Source organism: Stegastes partitus, unplaced genomic scaffold, assembly GCF_000690725.1.
Source record: "Stegastes partitus isolate 25-593 unplaced genomic scaffold, Stegastes_partitus-1.0.2 Scaffold4, whole genome shotgun sequence".
Lineage (NCBI taxonomy): Eukaryota > Metazoa > Chordata > Actinopteri > Pomacentridae > Stegastes > Stegastes partitus.
Window position 1 is genome coordinate 293,768 of NW_007577735.1, and position 23,646 is coordinate 317,413.

The 23,646-nt window shown below is 38.9% G+C and overlaps 1 protein-coding gene across 1 annotated transcript in view; it reads right to left on the reverse strand.

Annotated features, from left to right (window-relative positions):
• The window catches only part of LOC103355326 (DNA (cytosine-5)-methyltransferase 3B-like), a 19,628-nt gene extending 5,612 nt beyond the window's left edge, over nt 1-14,016 (reverse strand). The window contains exons 1-19 of the mRNA XM_008279079.1: nt 13,935-14,016; nt 11,534-11,668; nt 10,817-10,962; nt 9,818-9,978; nt 9,662-9,731; nt 9,091-9,206; nt 8,860-8,993; nt 7,878-7,937; nt 7,526-7,581; nt 6,967-7,116; nt 5,676-5,741; nt 5,364-5,513; nt 5,157-5,264; nt 4,083-4,218; nt 3,634-3,750; nt 3,458-3,502; nt 3,284-3,363; nt 3,019-3,131; nt 2,083-2,381 (exon numbers count right to left, since the gene is read on the reverse strand). Coding sequence (XP_008277301.1) covers nt 2,083-2,381; nt 3,019-3,131; nt 3,284-3,363; nt 3,458-3,502; nt 3,634-3,750; nt 4,083-4,218; nt 5,157-5,264; nt 5,364-5,513; nt 5,676-5,741; nt 6,967-7,116; nt 7,526-7,581; nt 7,878-7,937; nt 8,860-8,993; nt 9,091-9,206; nt 9,662-9,731; nt 9,818-9,978; nt 10,817-10,962; nt 11,534-11,657 — 2,131 coding nt within the window. The 5' untranslated portion in view covers nt 11,658-11,668; nt 13,935-14,016. The remainder of the gene's footprint in view (nt 1-2,082; nt 2,382-3,018; nt 3,132-3,283; nt 3,364-3,457; nt 3,503-3,633; nt 3,751-4,082; nt 4,219-5,156; nt 5,265-5,363; nt 5,514-5,675; nt 5,742-6,966; nt 7,117-7,525; nt 7,582-7,877; nt 7,938-8,859; nt 8,994-9,090; nt 9,207-9,661; nt 9,732-9,817; nt 9,979-10,816; nt 10,963-11,533; nt 11,669-13,934) is intronic.
• Between the last annotated feature and the right edge of the window lie 9,630 nt (nt 14,017-23,646).

Consider the following 23,646-nt stretch of genomic DNA (forward strand, 5'->3'; position numbering starts at 1 on the left):
GTGAACAAATGCAAGCTAATTAACACGGTTGATTAGATCACAGATAACTAACTTGACAGTATCACATTTAAAATATACTGGTATCCTCCAAAGTATGATGTGAATTGTAAGGAGGTGCAGTTACCCTTGTTTGAGATGAACCAGAACTGTGAAGACTCAATCAACAGCAATCACAGCACAAGTCATGTTAGTTAGATATTTGTTTGTAAAACTGTGAGAACAATGCAGCCACAGTTTGTTATACCAGTCACCACACTTGCTCTCCTGTGCAGCCTCAAGGCATGATGGAAATCACCCCGCTGTCACCGGACTTAACAGCTGATTGGTTTGGATGGTAACTTGACACTATGACTTTTGATAGAAACTTTTCATTTTAGTTGAATTGCTGAGATTTTGCATTTTATTTGTTTGAGTTTGAGAATTAAAAGAGTAAGATTGTGGTTGATGGAGATGTTTGAATACATTCAGATTACAGATCACAGACTGCATATAATATAACACTAGTCTATTGGATATTAACACTAGGAGCGATTTCATTCTTGAAGCATTTAATGACACCAAAACTCCTGGTAAGTGTGATGAGAGGATTTTTAAAATAGCACCTAAACAGATATTTCAGCCCTGGCAGTCTAAGTGTCTGGTAGATCAAAATCAAATCAAATCAAATCAAGTTTATTGTCATTTTGCTGTACATATACAGTAGTACAGGCAAAATGAGAGAGTGTTTCTTCAGGATCATTTCATTTGTAAGTTTTGCAGAACGCACATCTGGGAAAGGCAAGACACTCAACGTTCACTGGCTCTTGAAGGGGCCACTGTATCCATGCGCGGCGCCATTTGTTGAACATGGCGAACCTCTTCAGGTCCTGGTAGGTTTTCAAGGACACAAAGACACACACGATGGTGTGATGATGGTGAAGCCGCAGATGCTGCCCAGAGCTAGCTGCCTGTCTGTCTGTCTGTCTGTCCGTGCGGAATAATGTCGTCCCCTCCAGCTATATGGCCATCTGGGATGTTATCATGGAGCCATGTTTCTGTTAAAGTAAACACAGCAGTCTTTCCACTCTCAGCAGGTTTCTCCTAGCCAACGTAGCTCATCCAGCTTGTTGTCGATGGAGCGGACATTGGAGAGTAGGAGCGACAGTCCTACTGGTCTAGAGGGGTTGCCTTTAGCCTAGCATGGATCCCGGCTCTCTTCCTCCTCCTTTGTTTACGTTCGCACCGTTTGTGCTTCCTTCTCTCTTGTGTAATGCAATAAAAGCTGTTGTTTTGGAGTCTTTCTACTGTATTTGACTTGTTTTGCTTCTTTGCACCAATGGACCAAGTCAAATTCCTGGTGATGTAAAAATTACTTGGCAATAAAACTGATTCTGATTCTGATTCTGATTCTGATTCTGATTTTGACATTTGCCATTTTCAATATATGTATGACGTTTGAGAGAGATGGGTCTGCTCAATTGATTCGGATACAGCAGCAATTCAAACATGAGAATTCATGCAAAATGGAGACTGAACCATCAACAGATTTCCTATACAGCACCCTTTGAAAATCACTGATCTAGCTGATGACAATCACATAGCTGACATGAATTGGTAACTGAATTTGGTGTATCATGATCACTGCTCGAGTTGAGGGGGGATGAGGGGGGATGGCATCCCCCCTGAAATAAAAATGTTAAAAATCATCCCCTCTCTCAAACGGTCATCCCCCCGTTCCATCCCCAGACATTTTTACCAATGAATGTGGAAATATTACTACTATTCTGAATTGACCTGGAGAGGGCAAACCATCTTTTTCCAGTCAAGAACCATGGCCACGGATTTGGAGGTGCTGATCCTCATCCCGCTCGCTCCACACTTGGCTGCAAACCGCCCCACCGCACGCTGAAGGTCCTGATTTGATGAAGCCAACAGAACAACATCATCTGCAAACAGCAGAGATGAAATTCTGTGGTTCCCAAACCAAACCCCTTCCTCCCCCTGGCTGCGCCGAGAAATTCTGTCCATAAAAATAATCAACAGAACCAGTGACAAAGGGCAACCCTGGCGGAGGCCAATGCGCACTGAACAGGTCTGACTTACAACCGGCAATGCGAACCATGCTCCTGCTGCGGTCGTAAAGGTAACGGACAGCCCTTAACAGAGGGCCCCGTACCCCATACTCCCGAAGCACCCCCCACAGGACACCACGAGGAACACAGTCGAACACCTTCTCCAGATCCACAAAGCACAAGTGGACTGGTTGGGCAAACTCCCATGAGCCCTCAAGCACTCGATGGAGGGTATAGAGCTGGTCCAGTGTGCTGCGACTGGGACGAAAACCAGACTGCTCCTCCAGAATCCGAGGTTCGACTATCGGTCGGATCCTCCTCTCCAGTACCCTGGAATAGACCTTACCGGGGAGGCTGAGGAGTGTGATCCCTCTGTAGTTGGAACACACCCTCCGGTCCCCCTTCTTAAAGACAGGGACCAGGGTATTGGTGTAAATTTTTGATATTGATTTTCAAATTTTGTAAATTACTTCAACTAGTTCATTAAATTTTTTGCATTTGAATTAAAATGAACTTGACCTGACTTGAGAGGATTCAGAGTTTCATTTGCAGTTTTTGTGAGGTTTTGTTTCACACTTCAGTAGATGAATTACCAAATGATCTCAAAGTACCATGAATATGAAATTGCACTTGAACCTCTTACTGCATAGGAGCAGTGATAGCCATGCCAGCCTGGGGACTGACTCCAATTCTGAGGTATCTTGGTCAAGATCCGTTACAGGAGAATCTGACACATAACATCCATGCCATATACGTTGTTTTAGGATAGTAAAATAATTATCTTTGAGCTTTAACAAAAATAAAAAAGGGTACATAGTTTGTTTCACATCATATGCACTGTCATCAGGGCAAAAATATCCATCCTGAAAAATAAAATCCACCATCCCCCCTGAAATTTTTTTTACAACTCGACTACTGATTATGATCGTCAAAATAATAAAAAAAATAACACCTGAGCAGACTTTACCTGCAGCAGCTGGTAATGCCACACAGGATGACCTCCAAACCTGCACAGCACACAGTGCAGTACGACTGGTAGCCGTCCTCATCGTAGCGGTACAATGTCTCTGAGAAGTTCTCCTGCAATCAGTGACAAGGTGGTTTTGCAGCATTTTGGATGTTAATGGCAGCTGTGTTTCAGATGGAGGTTAAACATTTAGACACTTGACTGGGATGGAGGAAAGCAGACCACAAAAACCAGACAAAGATAGAGCACTGTGTTATTAGATTACCTTGCATCTTAGACAAAGACCACCTTCAAACAATGGGTGCGGCACTTCAATCTCAGATGACCCACAAGACAAACAAAAATCTGAAATAAAACATTACCTTAAAATGAAGATTTCTGTGTTTTTATCAAATATTTTAGGTCACAAACTTATTCTTTCTACTCACACATAACGTACCTTCAATTGTGTTGCCTTTCACTTTGAGCTTTTCTATTATTGATTCTGTCAAGAAAAGTGATAAAACAAATCACAAATAGGGAAAAAAATGTTGTTAGTAACATAAAGTATATGGTAGGTTTTTCAAATGTTTATCTTTGCAAGTATATGAAATTCATTATATAACAAATAGGTACCTCTAGTATCGATGATGCCGGGGGCATTTGATTTATTTTTTAAAATAGATTTCCTTTTTGCTGGGGGCTGGTAGTCAGATAGGGCAGAGTCAGATGAATCAATATGTGCAGCAGAATCTGGAAGAGAATAGAATAGAATCAACTAAAATTTAATGAGAAAAAAAATCACTGTTTAAGAAGCATATTTTGGCATATCAACAAGAAAATGAAATTAAAGGGAAATTGCTGCTTAGCTAGATGACTGTGCAAGACAAAACATGACAGGTCATGTTTTATTTCTAAAACCTGACAACCTTTAGCAGAACTGCCTGAACCTGTCTACTCTACAAATCTGCCATAATGTCATGTATGTGTTTATACACCTGCCCTATCTGGTGAAAGAAACACATTAACTGGTATTTTGGAGAGGTGAAGTTTTTTTTTTTTTTTGGATGGATTTATAAACATGCCCATACCAGCAGGTAAAAATCCTTCGGGTCCTGTAGGCAGAAATCCTTCAAAAGCCCAGTCCAGCATCAGCTTCAGCTCTTTTTCTTTATCACCTTTTGCCTTGACAAAAGACTTTCCACACCGCTCACCTGCCAACTGCAGATTACAGAAGTGATCAAAATCTAAAGCCATGGTACAAGTGTGTGAAACATATTCTGGCACATATTTGCTGAGTGACTCTGAGCGATCACTATGATAGAAAAACATCTTGGCCAAATGGCCTGTCTGCTGTTTGACAGATAAGCAGAAATCTTCTTCTTACTGCTGTCAACCCTATAATATTCACCGACCAAAATACAAATTCTGCAGCTGTATTTTTAATGACATTTGTATCACATTTGACTATTCTATACATCATTTGAAAGCACAAAGACTCATTATGCAAACAGTGTAAACCATTTTAAGTAACTAACATCAGCTGTAGTGATAGTTCCTTACTTTGTCATGATAATGCTAGACACACTGTGGTTTCTTATTTTATCTGCCATCTGTCGAGGCACAAACTTACTGAATCACTGTGTGTTACATGCTGTTTACACTGTAACAGACCAACAAAGATTCCATGCTTCCATGCTTTTAATCTTTTTTAGTAAAAAGGGAAAAGGGTGAACATTAAGGGGTTAAGTGCTCACAGTTTCATCCTAATTAGCAAAACTTTAGATTTTACCCTGATTAAACAAAAACTAATTGTAAATATTAGTGATAAAATAGAGTTACGATAGCCAACTTTCCACTCAGCTGTTGTTGACAGTGACAAAGCCGCATCACACATTACAGAACCAACTGCATGAAGTTAATTTAGTTATAGTTTCATAAGTTTTACTGTAGCTACACACTGCATTTATGAATGTGGGACTACACTGTGTAACATACTAGTGCTATATTGTTGGGGAAGCAAAATGTTGACAAGATTAAGTGTAAGAGAAAATGCAAATCAAAGACAGCAGACATGGAAATCACGATGTAAATCTGTTACTTTACATGTTGGCTGTCGACACACAAAACAAGGGTGCGGCACAGAATGTTCTGGTTACCTCAATGATTTGGTAGATGGCTTCCTTGTAGACAGGCAAGCTGGCAAAGGAGTTTTTGCAGAAGCACTTAGTGAAGGCACTAAATGGCAGGAGGCCCTCAGTATAGACCTGTAATAGACACCAATAATGATGTAAAAATCTATGAATGTCTCTTCATCCTAAACTAATCTGTATATCAAAACTAACACAAAGCGCTGTATTGCTAACCTCTGAGAACATGCCATCACCAAACCACTCCACCCTCCGCATACCCGGAGGAACAGACTTGGTTTTCCAAGGCATTACCATCCCAGGCCACCAGGAAAACCCCTGCACTTTCCCCCACACCAGCTCTCCTGTCAGAAACCCTTTACCATCCTGCAGAAAACAACAAGAAGAAAAGCAGATTATTCACATTTTTAACCCTGTCAGGCATAGTAAAATCTAAAAACCAATTTATCTATGACATAGTGTTTGATTGGCAAACTTTGAGAGCAACTCTACGGTGGACTTTTTTCAGCAGCAGCAGCAACTTATTACCTGGTAGACAGGCTTCCGTCGTCCTCTGGTCGGTGTGGGTTTACTGGATGGTGATGTTTCATCCACCTGAAAATCAACCATATTGAGAACAAATAGTCAAAGAAGTGAAAATTTAGCAATTATAAAACAGTTTCTGAAAGAGCTGGTTTAGTTCTTATAGAATATACATTTCTGTAATTATATTTTGTGGTACATATGGAAAAATGTGTTTCTATATTTACCAGCAATAACTCACAGTTGTTATTGATTTAAAATTTCAGCATGACATGGAAGAATTTGTTAAAAACAGTGAGCAGGTTAGCTTGTCACCTGTGTTAGGATTTGTGCATTAGTTTTGCTATATAGAATAACATACTGTGATATGACTAAACTGAAAATTAAATTAAAACATTTTACGCCAACTCTGTTACTTTTGCTAACTGCCCTGCTTACTGAATAGCACTCTCCACATGCATTTAATCAAATCACACGCTGCTGATATGATGTGAACATACTAATGGCATAGATAATTACTGAGTAAGGCCAACCATTTTTACTGTGAAATTTCTGGTGTCACTATAGCCATGTTTCAACTGCAACCCACTCACAACAGAGCCTTCTCTAAAAGCTTTTTTTGTCCTTTCAGATCGTTGAGAGTTGCTGCTGACCCAGCTGTTAGTTCTGTCAACAGAAACAGTCAAACAAGAGCTAGCGTGGAGTGATTCCAATGTTAGACCTTTATATTACCCAACAGGATATAGTTTTTTTCCTTTTTTTTGAAGAATGATGGAAGCCAACTTGGAACAATATTAGAATTAATTAATGATTGTGACCAGAACGCAGGTAAATGGCATACACTCGATATAATGGATTAATCTGTCACAAAATAATGACTTAATTTCCTTTTTCACTTTCAAGTTCTTTCTTCATCTGACACATGGCCTTCCCAGCTCATCTACTGCTTGCTACAGTAGCAGACAGAATTTGCTGCAGGTCAGACTGAAACTCCACCGAACAGTCGCATGAATTTGACTTCAAGTTTAGTGTCTCCTAAAAGCTGGTGAAAAAATGTTACTGTCAACAGAAGCAACAACAAAAAAAAAATCACCACTAATTCACTGCTACACCCTGTAAACGGTTACTCAGCAATTACGCTTTACTAATGTCACAGTTAAGTACTTGGTATTTAGTCAGTTTTTTTAAAACTCAAAACAACCAAGAAGCTCAGATGTTGCAAGTTTTTTTTTTTCTTTTGCTCTAGTAGCATTTCACGGCCCATTGGTATTCTGGTAGTATACTTGAGTATACCTACCACCTCATCTTGGGACTCCCGACCATTTACGCGGTCCTTATCAAGAGCTACGGGTTTGCACCAGTTGCTAGCACCAGCCTGAAACACTGTACGGGCCTGTGGCTTCTGGCGCAAGCTGCTCTCCCAGTCATAACCTCCCCTAATGGTCCCCTGAGAGACAGCACACTCTCATTACACACTCAAATATCATGCACACGCAAGTGTAAATCAGAACGCACACAGATTCATACGGGAACACTGCACCTCATCACACCAGTGATTATGCTGGCCCCGAAGATGAGAAGAATAATGAGAGGCAACAAGCTGTTAGTATATGAGAAGTGTTGAAGAATGAAAGATTCACACCACCATTGCAAAAAATACATTTTTTCTGTGTTGGTCAGGTTTCAGCTGTCATGTGTAGCTGACAGACTTTATAGTAAAAAAAAACAGACTTTATAGATGCTTCTAAAGTCAGCACAATCACCTTCTGTGTTATTGAAAATCTCTGTTTTTTTCTCCCATGTAGATATAATGGATTAGGAAAAAAAAGAAGATGAACAGACACAAAATCTGTTACCTCTTTCCATGAAGCTCCATTCTCTCCAGGACTGCCATCATGTCCATTCATTGGTTCTTTAGAAACAGAAAGTATACAGCATTTTAAATACTGGGACCAGAGATATTATAACTGCATTTTGATGTGTTCAAACTCTAAGTCTGGAGAAGGACAGTGTCCTGAAAACACTGCTAGTACAATGCATTTCAAAAAAGTTGGTAAGTAAAATTAAAACATTTTAGTTAAAAAAACAACAACACTAAGATTTACTTCATTTTACAAAATAAATGCATTCATCATTCAATAATAACAAGTTTATGTTCTGTAAATAGTGTACATTGTGCTAATCAGTTGTTAAAAATGTTTCTCTTACGGTTTATCTTTTTAAGGCGGACCTCACACTGCTTCACTGTCACACTCAGGCCATTCTCGTCTAGAAAATGAGAAAAATGGGTAAAAACACAAGACTGAATGTAATCACTTCTGCTTAACCTCTTTGACATGTACATCATGAAATGTGGTTTATTTATCAGGTTATTACATCAAATTAGATGCAAAATTACCATACTTGTCTCGTGTTACATGATGAATCATCTTTTTTCTTATCATGATATCATCATCATGGTAACACGTCAGGTTTTGGAGGTGCAAACATTTTATAAAAAATCAAAAATAAATACAATATAAAATAGAATAAGAAAAATGGCAAATATAGCAACCAAACAAACAAGCAACAACTGTACATGTAGAGCAAAATGGCGTAAGACAGAGCAGCTAAACAAATTACCAAATTTAAACTGATTTCAATTTCTAGAGAATGTAAATAAATATAACTAAAGTCAATTTCTGAGTTCCAAAGTGAGGTAAAGAAAGTGGCGCTGTTCCTCGTCCTTATCAAAGCATGATGGTGGATCATCATAGAACTTCTGAAGGTATTGCATTCCAGAGTTGAAGCTGAAGTCGGTGATGAAGGGTGGCCTGGTATTGCCCACCCCCACAGCTGGATCAACTGTGACCTGTTTGTGTGGTAGTCTGTAACCAAGTCTGTTGTAGCCTTTCTGCATGGCTGACAGCTTCTCCATAAGCAAGATGGGCTGGAGGGTGTTGACTGCCCTTGAGAAGTCAAAGAAGGTGGCTCTTACTATGTTTCTTAGCGCTAAAAAAAAAAAACAGTGTTCATACACCATCCTGACTCTGGAAATGGGAAACAAAGTGGCTCACACTGATCCACACACAACATTATTCCAGCAAATCCTGTGCATGTTTGTGGTGCCCCTTGTATTGTCCTCATTACTCTCCTCCTCCTGATACACAAAGAATTCACTCGTGAGCTGTTTGACGTCCTCAGGGCAAGCTGCAGATTCCCAGCTTGGCTCCAAGCTCCCCCACCGCTTTCCCTGTCACTTTCAGTCTGTTCTGACAGTTCAGCAGCTGAGTGATTCTGTTTAGCACCCAGTCATTTAAAAGCAGCTCCTCCGCAATGCAACCTCTGAGTGCATTGTTGAACGACAACAGCTCCTCATTTAACAGTGGCAGTGCCCCTGCAGCCTCAGACTCTTTCAAGAAGTCTTCTACAACTTTCCCACTGAGACTGAGGCAAAGGCTTGACAGGTGAAATTCTTTTTCTTAAGGATAAGTTGTAGGTGCATAGCAGGCTACTGGCTACATCAAGGATGGGCAGCATATCAACTTGAAAAGCTGTCTGTGTTTACCATTGAAAACTGCAAAGAGCTAAAGTGTAATAGGAGTTCTGTCCAAGATTGTGCGATGTGCTGTTCTGATATCTAAACCAAAAACAGCCTTGAGGTTGACTTTCTTGGTAGACAGGAGGAGTACTGTGCTCAGAGGTCTACTGTGAATTTTTGAGCCCGACTGGAGAGCTCCTTAACCTGAGCATGAAAACCAACATCAGCGATGGTGTACATGCCTTCCAAGGCTATTATGTTCAGACTGAGCTCCCTGAGCACTCAACAGATCTAAGCCTGCAGCATTACTGGTAAAATAAACAGCAACAAGACCATATGTGGAGAGCCCAAATTTTTTTCAAGGTCTCCGCCATTGCAGCTTCCTCGCTAGAAGTCAGCAGCTCAGCGACTTGGCTTTGAGAGCCAGTGTACTTGGAAATGCAAACCTTTTTCTTGACTTTTTAGCAGTTACCCCAATCTTAGTCTTCTTAGTCACTGTTATACTCATGTTCTCATCGGTGTCTGATTCCAATTTAGATCTCCTGGCATAGTAAGACAAAAAGATACTTCTGTACAAGTGCTGTAAATGTGATCATCAAAACACATTAATCAGAGAAACTTACCTGACTGAGGAGTTGCCACGATCGGGGTAATTTCATGGCTGTTCCGAGCTTTCACTGGGTCATATTCTGTACTTGTCACATTTTCTTTGTGGAAACACTTGAACCACTTCAGGACCTCAAAGTTGCTTTTAAAATTCCCTTTTATGAGCTCCTCAACTGGCATGGTCTGCATTTAGTGAAAGAAAATATGGCAGCATTTATAAATTCTATACATTACAATAAAATAACATTTTCTTATAGAAATGGATATTGAAGTTACAGTTGAAAGCACTTTCTTGTTCTGTCATAGCAAGAACCTTCCTGATTTACTTTAATGTATTTTAGAGTGATATGAGAGGATTTAGTGCCACTCGTTTGAACACTAAATACAAAGCTAAAGGCAGAAAGTTGTTACTTAGCTCAGCATCGTAACTATAAACAGGGGGGAAAACAGAGCTGTTTTCTAATGAACAACAATTTGCCTACCAGCGTCTCCAAAGCTAACTAATAAAAGCTTTTCACCCTGGAGTTATATATATTGGGACAAGGCCATATTTGTTATTAAAATGCAACCCTACGCCATTTAAAAACAGTCACTGAGTGCAGTTCATTCACTGAAGAGGCCGCCTAGTACTAGCATGACTAAAATGTATGCAGCATTGCTTTGCTGCATATCTGTTACTGTAGTGGAGGATTTCTAGAACAGGTTTAAATATATCAGTGTTACTGAATCATTGTTGTAAGGCTGTTATTTACTGTCTAATTTATAGTTTTGATTAGGTGCAAATAATAATGGTATTTCTGCTGGAATTTTTCAAATTTCTGTGTGGCCTGGTGATGGGGACAAGGAGACATGATTTCAAAATTCTACGAAGTGCCTCTCATCTGTTGTTGTTCATTTTGGCCATAAAGTTCTGCAGTTGTTGCTGACTGAATATGGGGATGAAAAACTCCTGGCAAGTACAATTTTCGCAACAGAAATAAAAAATCAGAATGTCGCTGTCCTTTTTTGAAAAATTACATACCTTTGTAATACCGTTCTTCCTGAAGGACTCATGGAGGAGACTGAAGTTGTGCCTATAGTCTTCCTCACTCTGTGCATCAAACTTCACCTTGGTCATGTCAATAGATCCAGGAATAACACAGTCCATGAGCTGACAGTGACATGCACCTGTCAGATTACACACACACAAAGACAGTTCAGAAAGTATTGTCTATGCTAATGAAAAGAAGAATTATTATTTAGTAGGCTAACCGGATAGAAATTAGGACAATATATAAAAATGATTGTCTGATTGTAGTGTAGACCATCCTTATTTGAGGAATAGTCATGCTATCAGTTCTGCAGTTCTCAGCAGCAAATGTGTTCTTTTCCCAAAAGATGTTTCCCAATTAAAGGTTCATGCTGGTTAGGCTGTGGAGAACTTTTAATGTGAACAAGAAGCTCAGTGCAGAACAAATATAGCTGTGATGTGACAGTATACCAATCAAATAACAATAAGGTAAAACTGTTATCTGCAAATACAGATAGACATTTAGGAGTGAATGGAACTGAACCAACCAGTGTAACACAAAAGGTTTTGAGAGGAGAGAATGTCACAAGCAACTGCACGGTTACAATAGCTCAAGTTGGCATGGTTATACACAGCCACAGTCAAATGTATTTACAGCTCACTGCAACGCAAAGTGATTCAAGTGATTCAAGTTTATGGGAAAACTGCATGAGGACTGCTTATACATACCTGAACCCGTCTGCCGGACATTTTTGAAGTTGGTCTTCAGGAGGCTGTTGATCCATGAAACCAAATAAAAACGGCTGGATTTATCAGTGGAGGAGTCTGGAGTCACAATCGCTGTACTTGCCATCTTGAAGCTCTCTTAGAAATAAAACAACAGCTGGATTAGCATACATTCAGTATGAAGGCGTTAAGCATAAATGATTAGATTATCCAAAACCTTATCATTATCACCCTATGTTCATGTTTGTTTTTCTTAAACCCCTTTTAGACACACTGTTAAGCACATAAGCTTGTCAGCTTTACGTCTGAATGACCATCCTAGTCACTTTTCGAGACGGCAATCTTAGCAGGTTGGACCGAGTAACATTTCTATATCACTTTTAACATGTCACAAGTCTGAACTGCATGTCGCATTCATGGACAAGCAATGTACTTTGAGTTGTGTGACGCGATCTGGGGAAGACTTTTTCCGTATTAGTCCAAAAAACATCACACACAGCAAAAGACACAGTTTGAGTACCTAAATCCAAAACTACTTTCCTCATTCGCTTTGCTCTACAATTTCACATTTACTATAAACTGAAATGTCCATAAAAATGAAACTTGGTTGGATTATATACAGTCTTCAATAATTAAGGAAATCTGGGTTTTGACAGAATGTTAACCGGAGCTGAACTTTAGTTTGTTGCGTCCAGCTGTTTGTAGGAGCTTTTCCTCTGAGTTTATTAAATACCTGTAGAATTAAACATGCAGCAGGACCCATATGGCCTTTACTTAATTGGACAGTTTGATAAGCTTGTTGTCACTTTAAAATCCTGTCTTTTGTTTATTAGTGCTTTATTATGAATTGTATATCACTGGACTTACTGTCCAACCAGCGTGTATGACAAATATCACACGAGTACTGTGACCCTCATTGTGGTGGGTATGTCTGAATGAAGCTGTGAAAAACATTAACATAGAAGAGACCGATGTCCGAATGAAAGAATGTCAGCAATATTACACATCCCCTTATACATTTCCAGTTGTATCAAACATAACATCTTTGTGTATTTTGAATACCATGGTGTTGGTTATTCAATCCCTGGCTCTTTGTTTTTATCCAATGAAGTCGCTTATTACAAGACAATGAACCCTTAATGTGCATCAGACAGCTGACAGTACAAGCACCCTGCAACCTTGCGGTCCACCCTTTAAAAAATTGTTTGCTCAGGAGGTTTTATAGCACTGTCCGTCGATCGCAATGTGTATTATCCAAATGCAATATCCAAATTTTGTAATTCACAAGTCTCCAGGCTTGGTTTGGTTCATCCAAACCAGAGCAGAACAAAATGACAGCCTTGTTTGAGTTTTTAAATGTATTGCTTTGTCTTGCATTTGTGGGGGAAAAAAAGCTTCCTTATTTACAAATCAGGGCCATCTATTAGTGAATGTTTGTTTTTTTCTGTGATGCACTCCCTGGCAAAAGTAGTTCTTTCAAATGCTACCTTTCATGGTGTTCCTGTTTAACAAAAAACAGCTGCCAGTGTCTTCAAAGCTAGTGTTTACCTCTACCCCATGACTGACTTCTAGGGGGGGGTTGGTGGATGAGACTAGGCCGGTGGGTGGGTTGACTAATCCCCTATTGTGTGAATGACACAGTGTGGAGGACAAAAACTGAGGTTTGCCTATCATTTGAAAATTTTCACATTTCCATCCTTTGATTGCATCTAACTATCCTCTGTGTACATTAGGACATCGAGCTGTACTGCAGCTCACACTTCAGCCACGCTGCCGTCTCCCCTCAAAAACTCAATGAAATCTCGCGTTGTTCGTTTTTTGCCGCGAACGTCCCCATTGCACACAACTTTTACTGACGAAGAAACTTGAGCTTTAACACGAGATCTTGTCACTTTACTCGTAAGCAAATAAAACAAATACAGTGCACCAGAAGTGGCACGGTGACTACTACACAGACCGGCTTTTCTTGGTCTGAACTTTTCTTCAACACTGCAGATTACATATTTTCCCACGAGGGAAGCGATCTGTATGTTTTACTGTTGCCTCGTAGCAAGTGGCTACAAGTGATAGGTTTCAATCCGACATCCGTTTAAGAAAATGTAATTACAACGGACGATCAGCGCATATGCATGTAATTTAAGCAACGAGCATTACGAAACAAGTCAATTGCAGTTGCTAGGAAGTCAAAACCTCCACGGCTCTGTCTGCTAATATCGCTGTATGAGCCGGTCTTTGTGTTGTGAGCCAGCAGAGGGCTGGATTTACTACAAGCCAGGACAATAAAAACTGCAACAACACGAGCCTGTGTGCTCCATCCGTAAATTGAATGTGTTTGAGGAGGTCGAAAGACGGCAGAAGCGGCTTGTTTTGCAGATATACAACAGTTGTATCATGGTTGTCTTACCTCGGTTGCTCCGCTATTAGTACAGACGATCCTCCCGACTCTCAGCTCTGTTCTTATGCACATTTTCCGATAGGCAGACCGGCCATGGTGACGTTCGTGGTAGCCGAGAACGATCTATTGGACGGCCGGTGCAGGAGGCTGTCCCGTCGCAGCAATGCTAGCTTTACAACTGGCCCCCACCCCTCTAATAAAGAGCGCAGTCTGAGTAAGAATTCATGCCGTATGAAGTTAACGCTATCCCGCACCGCAGAAAAAACAAACCTCCAATTTTCCGCAGGCTTATAAACATGTATTTGCTATAACCTATGGTAGCCAACCCAGTTTCCCTTTATTTCGATAAAAAAAACCCCGAAGTTATCACTCGGTTGATTAATCGGCACCCCCAAAATCAGCACACTCTAATCAAAACTTGGGCTGAATTAATCATTTTGCCGATTTAGTCCTAGTCGCGACCATCTGCATAAAACGGTTTTCTGTTGGCCGACATTTATAGCTGCCAGCGTAGTTAGCATTAGCTACAATAGCCTAGCTTACGTGACACTTTCCGTCAGAAAGGGAAGTCCCGTAGCTAATACAAATACTGTTGTTTAGGTACATTAAAGTGATTTAAAAAATGACATAAAAAGCGTGGCATTTCAGTTGAGGCGTTTTCGCAAAGGACGCACACCTGTTTGTTTCAGACACACTAGCTAGCTAGCATATATCGTCGTTATGCTCGTTATTAATCTAGCTAAATTCACTAAGTGGCTAGCCACGTTTCCTCTATTATACGACTTTACATGCAGCTTTCTTAGACATGTAGTAATGGCTACTGTCTTGTGACTATCAAATGTAATATTTGGCTTATCGGCTGTTTCTTACGGCCTGCGTTGTCACATAATGGCGCTGAGGCTGGCCAGCATGTGGAAGCACCGTGAAGGCAATGACACCACGGAGCCACATCATGGCGGAGCTTCCCATGACGGTGGAAACTCACCACGCAGTGAAGCTGCGTCAAGAAAAAAAAAAGTACTAGTCAGTATGGCTCCTACTGAGTTTACTTGCATCATGACTTTTGACTTAATAAGGAATACATAGCGTGGATGAGGCATAATTGCGTCAAAAGGGGCTAATTACAGTGCGTCATTAGTATCAGAACAAAATGTCTGCCATAAAAAACCACCGCGGCCATTTGCGGAATCGTCCAAATAGGAGTGAATAACTTAAAGAAAAAGAGGAAGAAAAACCAGAAAATTATTATTATTATTTTAAAAATCTGCACCATGAACAAAACAAATGGTTTCGCCCAAATCTTAGCTTGAGGTTCATGATGTCTGTAATCAGACTGGGAAGCAATAGCCATTGAAAACATGGCACAAATGGTGATATGGCTGCAGCTAACATTAGTTTTTCTCACTTTATGGATTAATTGTTTGCTCAGAAAATGGTGAAAAATGTCAATTAGTGTTTCCCAAAGCCCAAGATGACATTGTTAAAAATCTTGTTTATTCCACAACCCGAAGATACTCAGCTTACGGAGGAGCAAAGAAAGCATGTAAGAAGCTGGAATCAGATAATTTTGACTTTATTGCTTCAAAAATATTACTGAAACCAATTAATTGACTATCAAAATAGCTGACTAATGCACTAGTAGAAAACAAATTGTAGCAGCTATAGTTGATAGTGTACAGAACAGTATTGCACAAACAATGCCATAGGAAGTAATAATCTGCATTTCATTGCCTTGTACTTGTGACGTGCAATGACAATAAAGTTGAATCTAATCTAATACAGATAAGTCTGCAACTTGCATGTGTCTTCTGATCTTGGATTCATTCAGCAAATGACAAATTGTACTGACACTATGTCTTTAAAAAAAAAAAAGTAAGATTACTCTACTAGTATCAAATAAATAGCATTCATGCTGGTGGAGCAGAATATTTGAATGGAAATTATTTCTAGAAATTAGCATGTAATGATGCTGTTACATGTGGGTAAATAGACCAAACTGTTTTGGTTTTATCCCTTGCAGTAAATGAATTCAGTCAGTTTAATGCTACTGATCAAAAACAAACAAACAAACAAACAAAACAAAAACAACCCCTCATTATATTATTTAGATTGGCTATAAACATGCAGATTTCTTTAATAACTAATTTATTAATTTATTGAGTGGTCGTATAAACACTAGGAACTCCACCAGTGCAAAACAATATTTTACAAAATTAAATATTTGGACTCCACTGGCTTATTGACATATTCCTGCTTCCACTTCTCTGCCATAATGTCTTATTAACATTTACAACTGCAAACATATGGTTGCATTTATTAGTTTACACACGGAGCTGTTAACATACTGGATGGAAAACCTAGTCTGTTACAACTGTAGTTTGTCAGCTATGTAATGTTATGTAAGTTTCAAAGTTCCCTTTCTGTGCATTAATGTGCAATGTCTAAAAAAATTGTGCTGATAATTATGGCTTCAATTCTGAGATAGTGCAAAAAAACAAAAAAAAAGTATCATCTCTATCTTTCGTTATCAGGTTTGCAGTTATAAATATTAGTTGATTCATATAAAGTCTTGTGCTTATGGATAAATAAAGAGAAATACTTTTTAAATGCCCTATTAGAAAGTGTAGCCTAACATTATATTGTAATACTGTTTAACCGTTGTGTTATTCACTCATGTGTCTAATTTTTAGATATGTGTTTGCTGCACAGACAGCTGTGTAATGCATCCTATATGGCTCTAAATTTAATGTTTGACTGAAGATACTTTACTTTTTGATGTGGGACAATGTAGTTCATCAGACACTTAGTCTACACTTACTGAATTTGTATTGTTAGTCTTCTAATTCATTTTCATAGTGAAGTAAAATCAGGCCAGTTCTTATTTGTATGACTCAATATTTTATTGAATTAAACATTTCATGCATTTATTTCCCACAAGGCCCAGTGCTGTATGTGTAAAAATGCTTACAGTAATTACAAATTAAACACAAATAACAATTTGTAATTTTTATTTTTTTTTGCCATATCACCTTATTTAACATACTTTAATATTAAAAAGGAAGTATTAAAATGGAAACTAATTTCTTTGCCATGAATTGGACTTTTGAGCATCATTGTACAGTAATTAAATGAACAAAACAAATTGTCTTTGTTTCTCAAAAAGTCACTTACAGGCACAGAAATATACATTTACAACGTCAACCCACAGCGTGATCCACGTTTGAGGTCCATTAGCTCCCTCTTATGTACAAACTGTTCATAACTTTCATTTGAAATAAATGAACAAATAAATGCTCAATTAACAACGAAGCACAGAGCTATATGTAATCACAGCAGGGTTCTCCAAACGCAAGTTTTATTCATTTGAAGTAAACTTCAGGTCCAAATTACAATTTTTTTTTACAATTTCGATTCATTTTGGAAATGTCAAAGCACTGCATGTAATGAGAATATTCTCATGGCTTTTGAGTGTTTACAGCATAAACACTGAGGAAAGCTGCTGTCATGTAAAAGTAGGTGAAGCCTCTTTCTGTCTGGTGAAGAGAGATGTTCCCATTGAAATGAGTAACAACATACAGTATAATTAACCTTTTCCACCTTGGAGGGTTAAGGCAGCACAAACCCGTCATCGTTTTTCAAAGGTTGTTGAGGTGCTGCACATTCAGTGAAGCACGCACTCGGTGCCACTGTGATTAAAATGGATGATGTGCTTCATTTCAGTTGCGTCAAATTTGGTCGAGCTGCAGTTGAGAATTTTTAGAACAGATTCAATAACATCAGTGTCACTGACTCATTGTTGTAAGGCTGTTATTTACGCTCTAATTTACAGATTTGATTAGGAGGAGGTAAAAATGTCAATTTTTCACTGAGTTTTTCAAATCTCACTCTGACTGGAAGACAAGGATAAGTATTTCAAAATTCTCCAAAGTGTCTTTTATTTAGAGAATTTGAGGTTGTTCTTTCTGGCCTTACAGTTATGATGCAGTCACTGGCTGAATTTCAGGATTTTTTCAGGTAGAATTTAAAAAAACAAAAAAAAACAGTAAAGAGCTTAATAGCTTTGGTAAATTATACTGTTGTATGACTGTCAATGGTCAAAGTAGCATTTCTGTGGTGTGGACTGGAATGATTTAGTGCATTTCTCGTGCTATAAATGTAATTGTACTGAGAGTAGGTCCAGGGGTTAATGTGTGTGTGCGAATTTATGTTGGAATAAATGTACATGAACGGTTGGAGACGGAGGCTGAACGCTGATGGCATTGACTCCTCGGGGCACAGTATTTATGGACTGATACTGAGTTCAACCCTTCATGTGAAAATGCTCTTACAATGTGAAATACTGTTTTAATTCTAAAAACCACAAATTGTCCCTGAAGGTCTTCTTATGGCGACGCCTTCGGGCCTTCGTGACGCCATCCACAGTGAGTGGTGGCTCACAGCGGGGTCACAGGGGTCGGGGTAGGCTTTGTTTGTCTGGTCACCTCTTCGGCAGCCCATCCTCCCAAAGGCAAGGGTCATCACAGTGGAGAGAAAGACGGCACTTCATGTTCACTTTTCTTCATGAGGCTTATGTCTTAGTGATGTTTTACTAGTTGACAATGTGTGAATATATCACATGTGTGTGTTCATATAAGGGCTAAAACATTGATGGTGGGGACATTTCTTTATAGGATCATCGTGTGTTGGGCTAAGAGGTCAGACAAAGGAATGCTGGAGTCTTAATAACAGCCATGCTCACAAAAGGAAGAAAAAAGCACCATAAATTGCTCTGGTTGAAAGCCTGAATGACTTGTCTAACAAAGTCTAGAAAGCACTTGTTCAAAGCACTTCTTCAATATTAGAGCTAATGTGTCCTAACCAATGTATTTACTGTGTATAATTTCATCATCAGCAGTAGCAGCTCATCTGAATAATACTGTAGGACTGCAGGTTCTTGGGGTTCCATGATTAGATTACTCAGTCATAGTTTAGATCGATGATTAACTCTGGGTGGAGGAATTACAAACATTTCGGCACCACTTTAGTTTGTAGTTTATTCTGACCCTCAGTGTGAGAAGTGTTACTGCTTTGCCTGATGAAAAGTGGATGGAAAATAGGAACACAGTCACTTTAATCACATGTTTGTTCATGTATAATATAAAATATTTTCAGGTTTTAGCATTATGATTTACATGAGATAAAACTGTAACGTTATTCTTATATATGATTTAGAAAACACTTTAGGTCAGTGTCTCTTGTTTTAAAAGGCTCATGTAAGAGAATGTGACTTGACTTGAGGGGAGATCAAGCATGAAGAGAAACCGCTTGTAGGCAACAACATGTGGTGTGAAGAAAAAGTTTGTAAAAGCAGAACAAAACAGGCTCCAAATATTACGAATGAGGATCATTTTAAAGCAGTTTGTCTGTTAGAGGTGTTGAAGTGGCCTTTTAGACAAATTTAACTCCTCAGCCATATGTTCTGTTTATATAGTCTGTGGTCAGCAGCAGTTCTTATGATTGTTTCAACTTTCAAACCATAGTTTTTGATATACTTTTTCCTTTAGTTTGACAACATGGTATATTTCCTGTTTCACTCCGTTTAAATAGAAGGCTGATGGTATTCATTGATTTTATTGTTACCCAACCAAAAAAAAAAAAGATCAAATCCAACTCTGAATTTATTCATACTTGAGTTGCCAAAACCTGAATGTCATTTCTCAAAACCAGCAGACAGGCTTTAGGCTCAGTTGTGGGCCAGTGTGCTCCAGCATTGTTCAGTCTGATGTGTGAGAGACAGAGCTGAAAAAAAACAAAGAGTCTCAGGTGGATTCTGAAGATGCCTAAACCGAGATCAGTAAAATGTATAATTTTACAAGACCTTTTTTGTAGCACATGCCTTGTCGTGGTGTGAGAAGCACAAGTGTACAGTTAGTGTTAGAGTGGAGTTTGTTTAGGATTTTACTCCAGTGTAGATGATTTTTTATTTTTATTTTTTAAATAATGAGAACTAACAGAATTAACAAGTTATTCAATACTCATGTGACAAACAAAGTGAAAGTGTTCATGTTGTTATGGCCTAATGTGTTAGTAGTAGGATGCTCTATGTGTTAGCCTGGAAACTATTTGCATTTGAACTGTCAATTATTAACTATTATTAGATGGTACAGCGTCATATTTCTTTGGATTTAAACATACTTGAATTGACATTGCTAACTAGACTGATGTTATTGAACCTGTATTGGTGAACACGTTGGGAGTATCAAGCAGCTAAAGCGTGACATTTTTCTCAGGAGTTGGTAGAAACACAAACAGACTAAAATAAGAGTGAATATTGGTGTTACATTTGCCAGCTGGACAGAAACATGACTCTGACAGAAGGATTGTGTGATGGACGTGCGAATAAGGAACAGTTTGCTGACAAAGTTCTCTTAACTCATACATTTGGAAAGTTTTAGGTAATATTCTGTTCACACTTTGTTTCTGCTGACCCCAAGTGGCTAAAAAGTCAGTTACTGCATGTTTAAATGAGGCGGTTACATGGAAGTCAAAGGTGTTTTTTTCTAACCCGGCCTGTTCCCTGTAAGGATTTAACACTTGTGTGCAGTCAGAGAGGCTGCGAGGGGCCCAGAGGAAACCTGTGACCGCCACACAAAGGCAGATTGTGTGTGTGTGACCCCGGTGACCTAACCACTGCTCGTAACTAAAGCTTTATCTTTGACACAACATCTGCTTACTAAACCGGCAAGTGGCTTCAAAGTCTGCAAGTCGAGCCATAAACAAGCACAAGTTGTCAGAAGGCCAACCGAAGTGTACCTGATCTGAACGTTCACAGGTCTGCATGCAGCTAATAGTGTTGATCGCAGACTCCCTCCCGCATGTGTCAGTCCGTGTTTGTGGCCTCCATCGTGCCAATACCGCTCACCCTCGACAGTTGTGATGGGATCACTGTGGAGGGACACAAACGCTGCCTGCTGCCCAAACACTCCACAGCTCTTATTGGACCCTCCTGATCGGCTGTGACATGCTTATAGTGGCCCCCTACAGCTGCACATCCACTTTGCCGTGACCGTGTGACACATCTGATTGCATCTGTCAGGTTCCGTCCTCTAAGCTTCATCCCCTAAATGCTCCCGCCGACCTTTGTCTCTGTTTTTCTTCCCCTCTTCAGACTTTCCTTCCCTCTTCTCTGACCACTGGTTCCTCTTCCATCTCTGCCTAACTATTTCTAAAACTGATTAAGACATTTGTAGTCTCACACCACACAAATATGTTGATATAAAGTTGTTATTATTGCAGTAACTGTTGATTGCGTGTAATAGTTCATTCTCTCTGGCAGTATTGTTGTTTTAGTCACAAAACAGCAGGAGTCTGAACAAATCTTCACAGTGTGACTGCTGAAAAGCCTTCATCTGCTCTGTTTTTGTCATTTAAATCCAACTATCTCTCTAAATGTACAATTAAAAAGACAGGGCAGGTGTTACTTTTGCTTAACGTCAACAAATCCCATTAACCCCTTTCACCCTGAGGTTCACTGCACCGGGCTTTAATAAAACATTTGCTCTTTGAAGCTTGCAAATCGTGGCAAGTTCAATGAAAAGGTGGACAGTGAAGGAAAACATATTGAGAGCCTGTACTTCAGTGACAGTACCAACACAGCAATGTAAAAATACTTAACTAGAAGTCCTTCATGAAGAATTCTGTTTGAGTGAAAGTAAATGAGTATTAGCAGTAAAATTAGTCAGAACTTGTGCTAAAGGTAAAGCACAGTTTAAATACTGAATCATCAGGTTACTGTTGTAGCCGATGGTGGAGCTACTTTGAACTTCTTTACATACAGTTTTATGTACAGGTACACCAGATAAATCTCATCAGATGATTTGTAAGAGAGGAAAGAAGAAAAAACAAAGTTCAGATACACAAATCTCCTTTCAGCTTTTCTCCTAATTTTTTGATTTTCTGTGAAATGTGGGATCATTTTCAAACCACATATATTATCCATCTGTAACATCTTCGTCCTGAAAGTAGCTAAAGCTCGCAAATTAATGTAATTGAACAGAAGGTATACTGTTCCCTAGTAAATAAGCAAATGTACAGTTGCTTTCCACCACTGGAGGCCTCATTGTTGTGCTTCGGTTCTGTTGCATCAGATTTTGTAGAATTGCAGTTGAGATTTTTTGTGTCTGTCTGATGCTGATCAGTCGCTGAGAGCTGCCAGGAAAGAAAGTGACACTACGACTGCGGTTAAAGAAGTCTAAGGAATAGTTTTAGGATTTTCCAAATATGGCAAGTGTGACGGAGCAAGAGGAGCAGTGATACCTGAGGCCTGACTGCAGCACAGCCACAGAGCATCGGGTGAGGTGCACTGTACATGTTCTATTTTACACTATAATTTCATATAAAAGTGCCTTAACATTAGAAGTGATTCAAAAATAAACTTTTAGTCACAAACAAAAAGAAAAAAAAAAACAGGATATAAAACCCTTGAGGCTAGTTAGAACAAGTAATCAAAGTATAAGCCATAATTACGGTTAATTACAGCTGAAAACTAGTTGATACAAGCTAATGAAAAATGTGCTGCTTACTACAGCGACAAATGATGGCAAAATAGCAGTTATTATGTCACGACCGAATCAAAACAACTTGCATGCACTGGTGAATGAGAAAATAATAATAAATCATTGAGAAAAATTGAGAAATTAAGACTTTAGACAAATGGATTAAACTAAAACAAGACCAGTTGGAAGATAGATAAGATGAAATCAAAAATCTGGATTGCCCTGAAGATGAAAAAATAATCTTTAGTTTGTTCATGCATGTTATTTCAGGCTGCAACATTCGTGACTGAAGTAAAAAAAAACAAAAAAAAAAACATCTTGAGATAATATTTATCAGGATTTAAGATGATGATAAGTCCTGGCTGGTGCTTGAAAAATGTCTTGTGTTTCACATCACTCATCAAAGAAACTGGATTTAAAAAAAAAAAAAGAAGAAGTTGTCAGAGTCTTTAAAGGAATAATTTGACTTTAAAAAAAAAAAAAAAAACAACTTATTTTGACTCAGTTTATTCAATATGAAACTTGACATGACTGTTCAGAGGCTCCAGAAACTCAGTTTACCAGCAAATATAAAGGTCACGAGTCAACATGTTAATTTATTAAATGTTTACGAAACCAAAGGAGCATGATTTGGTTTTAAAGGGTGTTTATGTGCACAGAGAGACCTGTATCGACTGTATGACCCCTCAGCAATGACGCACACAGAAGTGGAAAGCAAGTATTGAAATATTTTATTTGATTATTTTCTCTTTTTTTTGTACCTCGAACTCCACTGCATGTTTTTATAGGTTTTAGTGACTTGTTACTTTCCAGGTTACAGTTCTACATTAGAAAAATAAAAGAACACATGACAGGCTTACACACAACAGGTTTTTAAGATTAAACAGTGGCTCCAAGCCTTTTTTGGCTTAAAATCCCTGTACGAAAAAAAAATAAAAAAAAGTCTGGCTGCTGCTTCTTTAGTCACATTTCAATATCAAAGAAACGTCTCTTCCCTCAAAATTTTTTCGAGGGTCTTAGTTGTGTGATTGAACTACAGAAGAACTATCGAATGCTGGAGAAAAGAGCTGTTTTTCCCTCCTTTCTTCCTCTCCTTCTGCCCATCTCCTGAGATTTACCTTGTGACCCTTCAGAGCGGCCTGACCCCGAAAAAAATGAAAACACTGCACAAAACCACCTGACAAAGG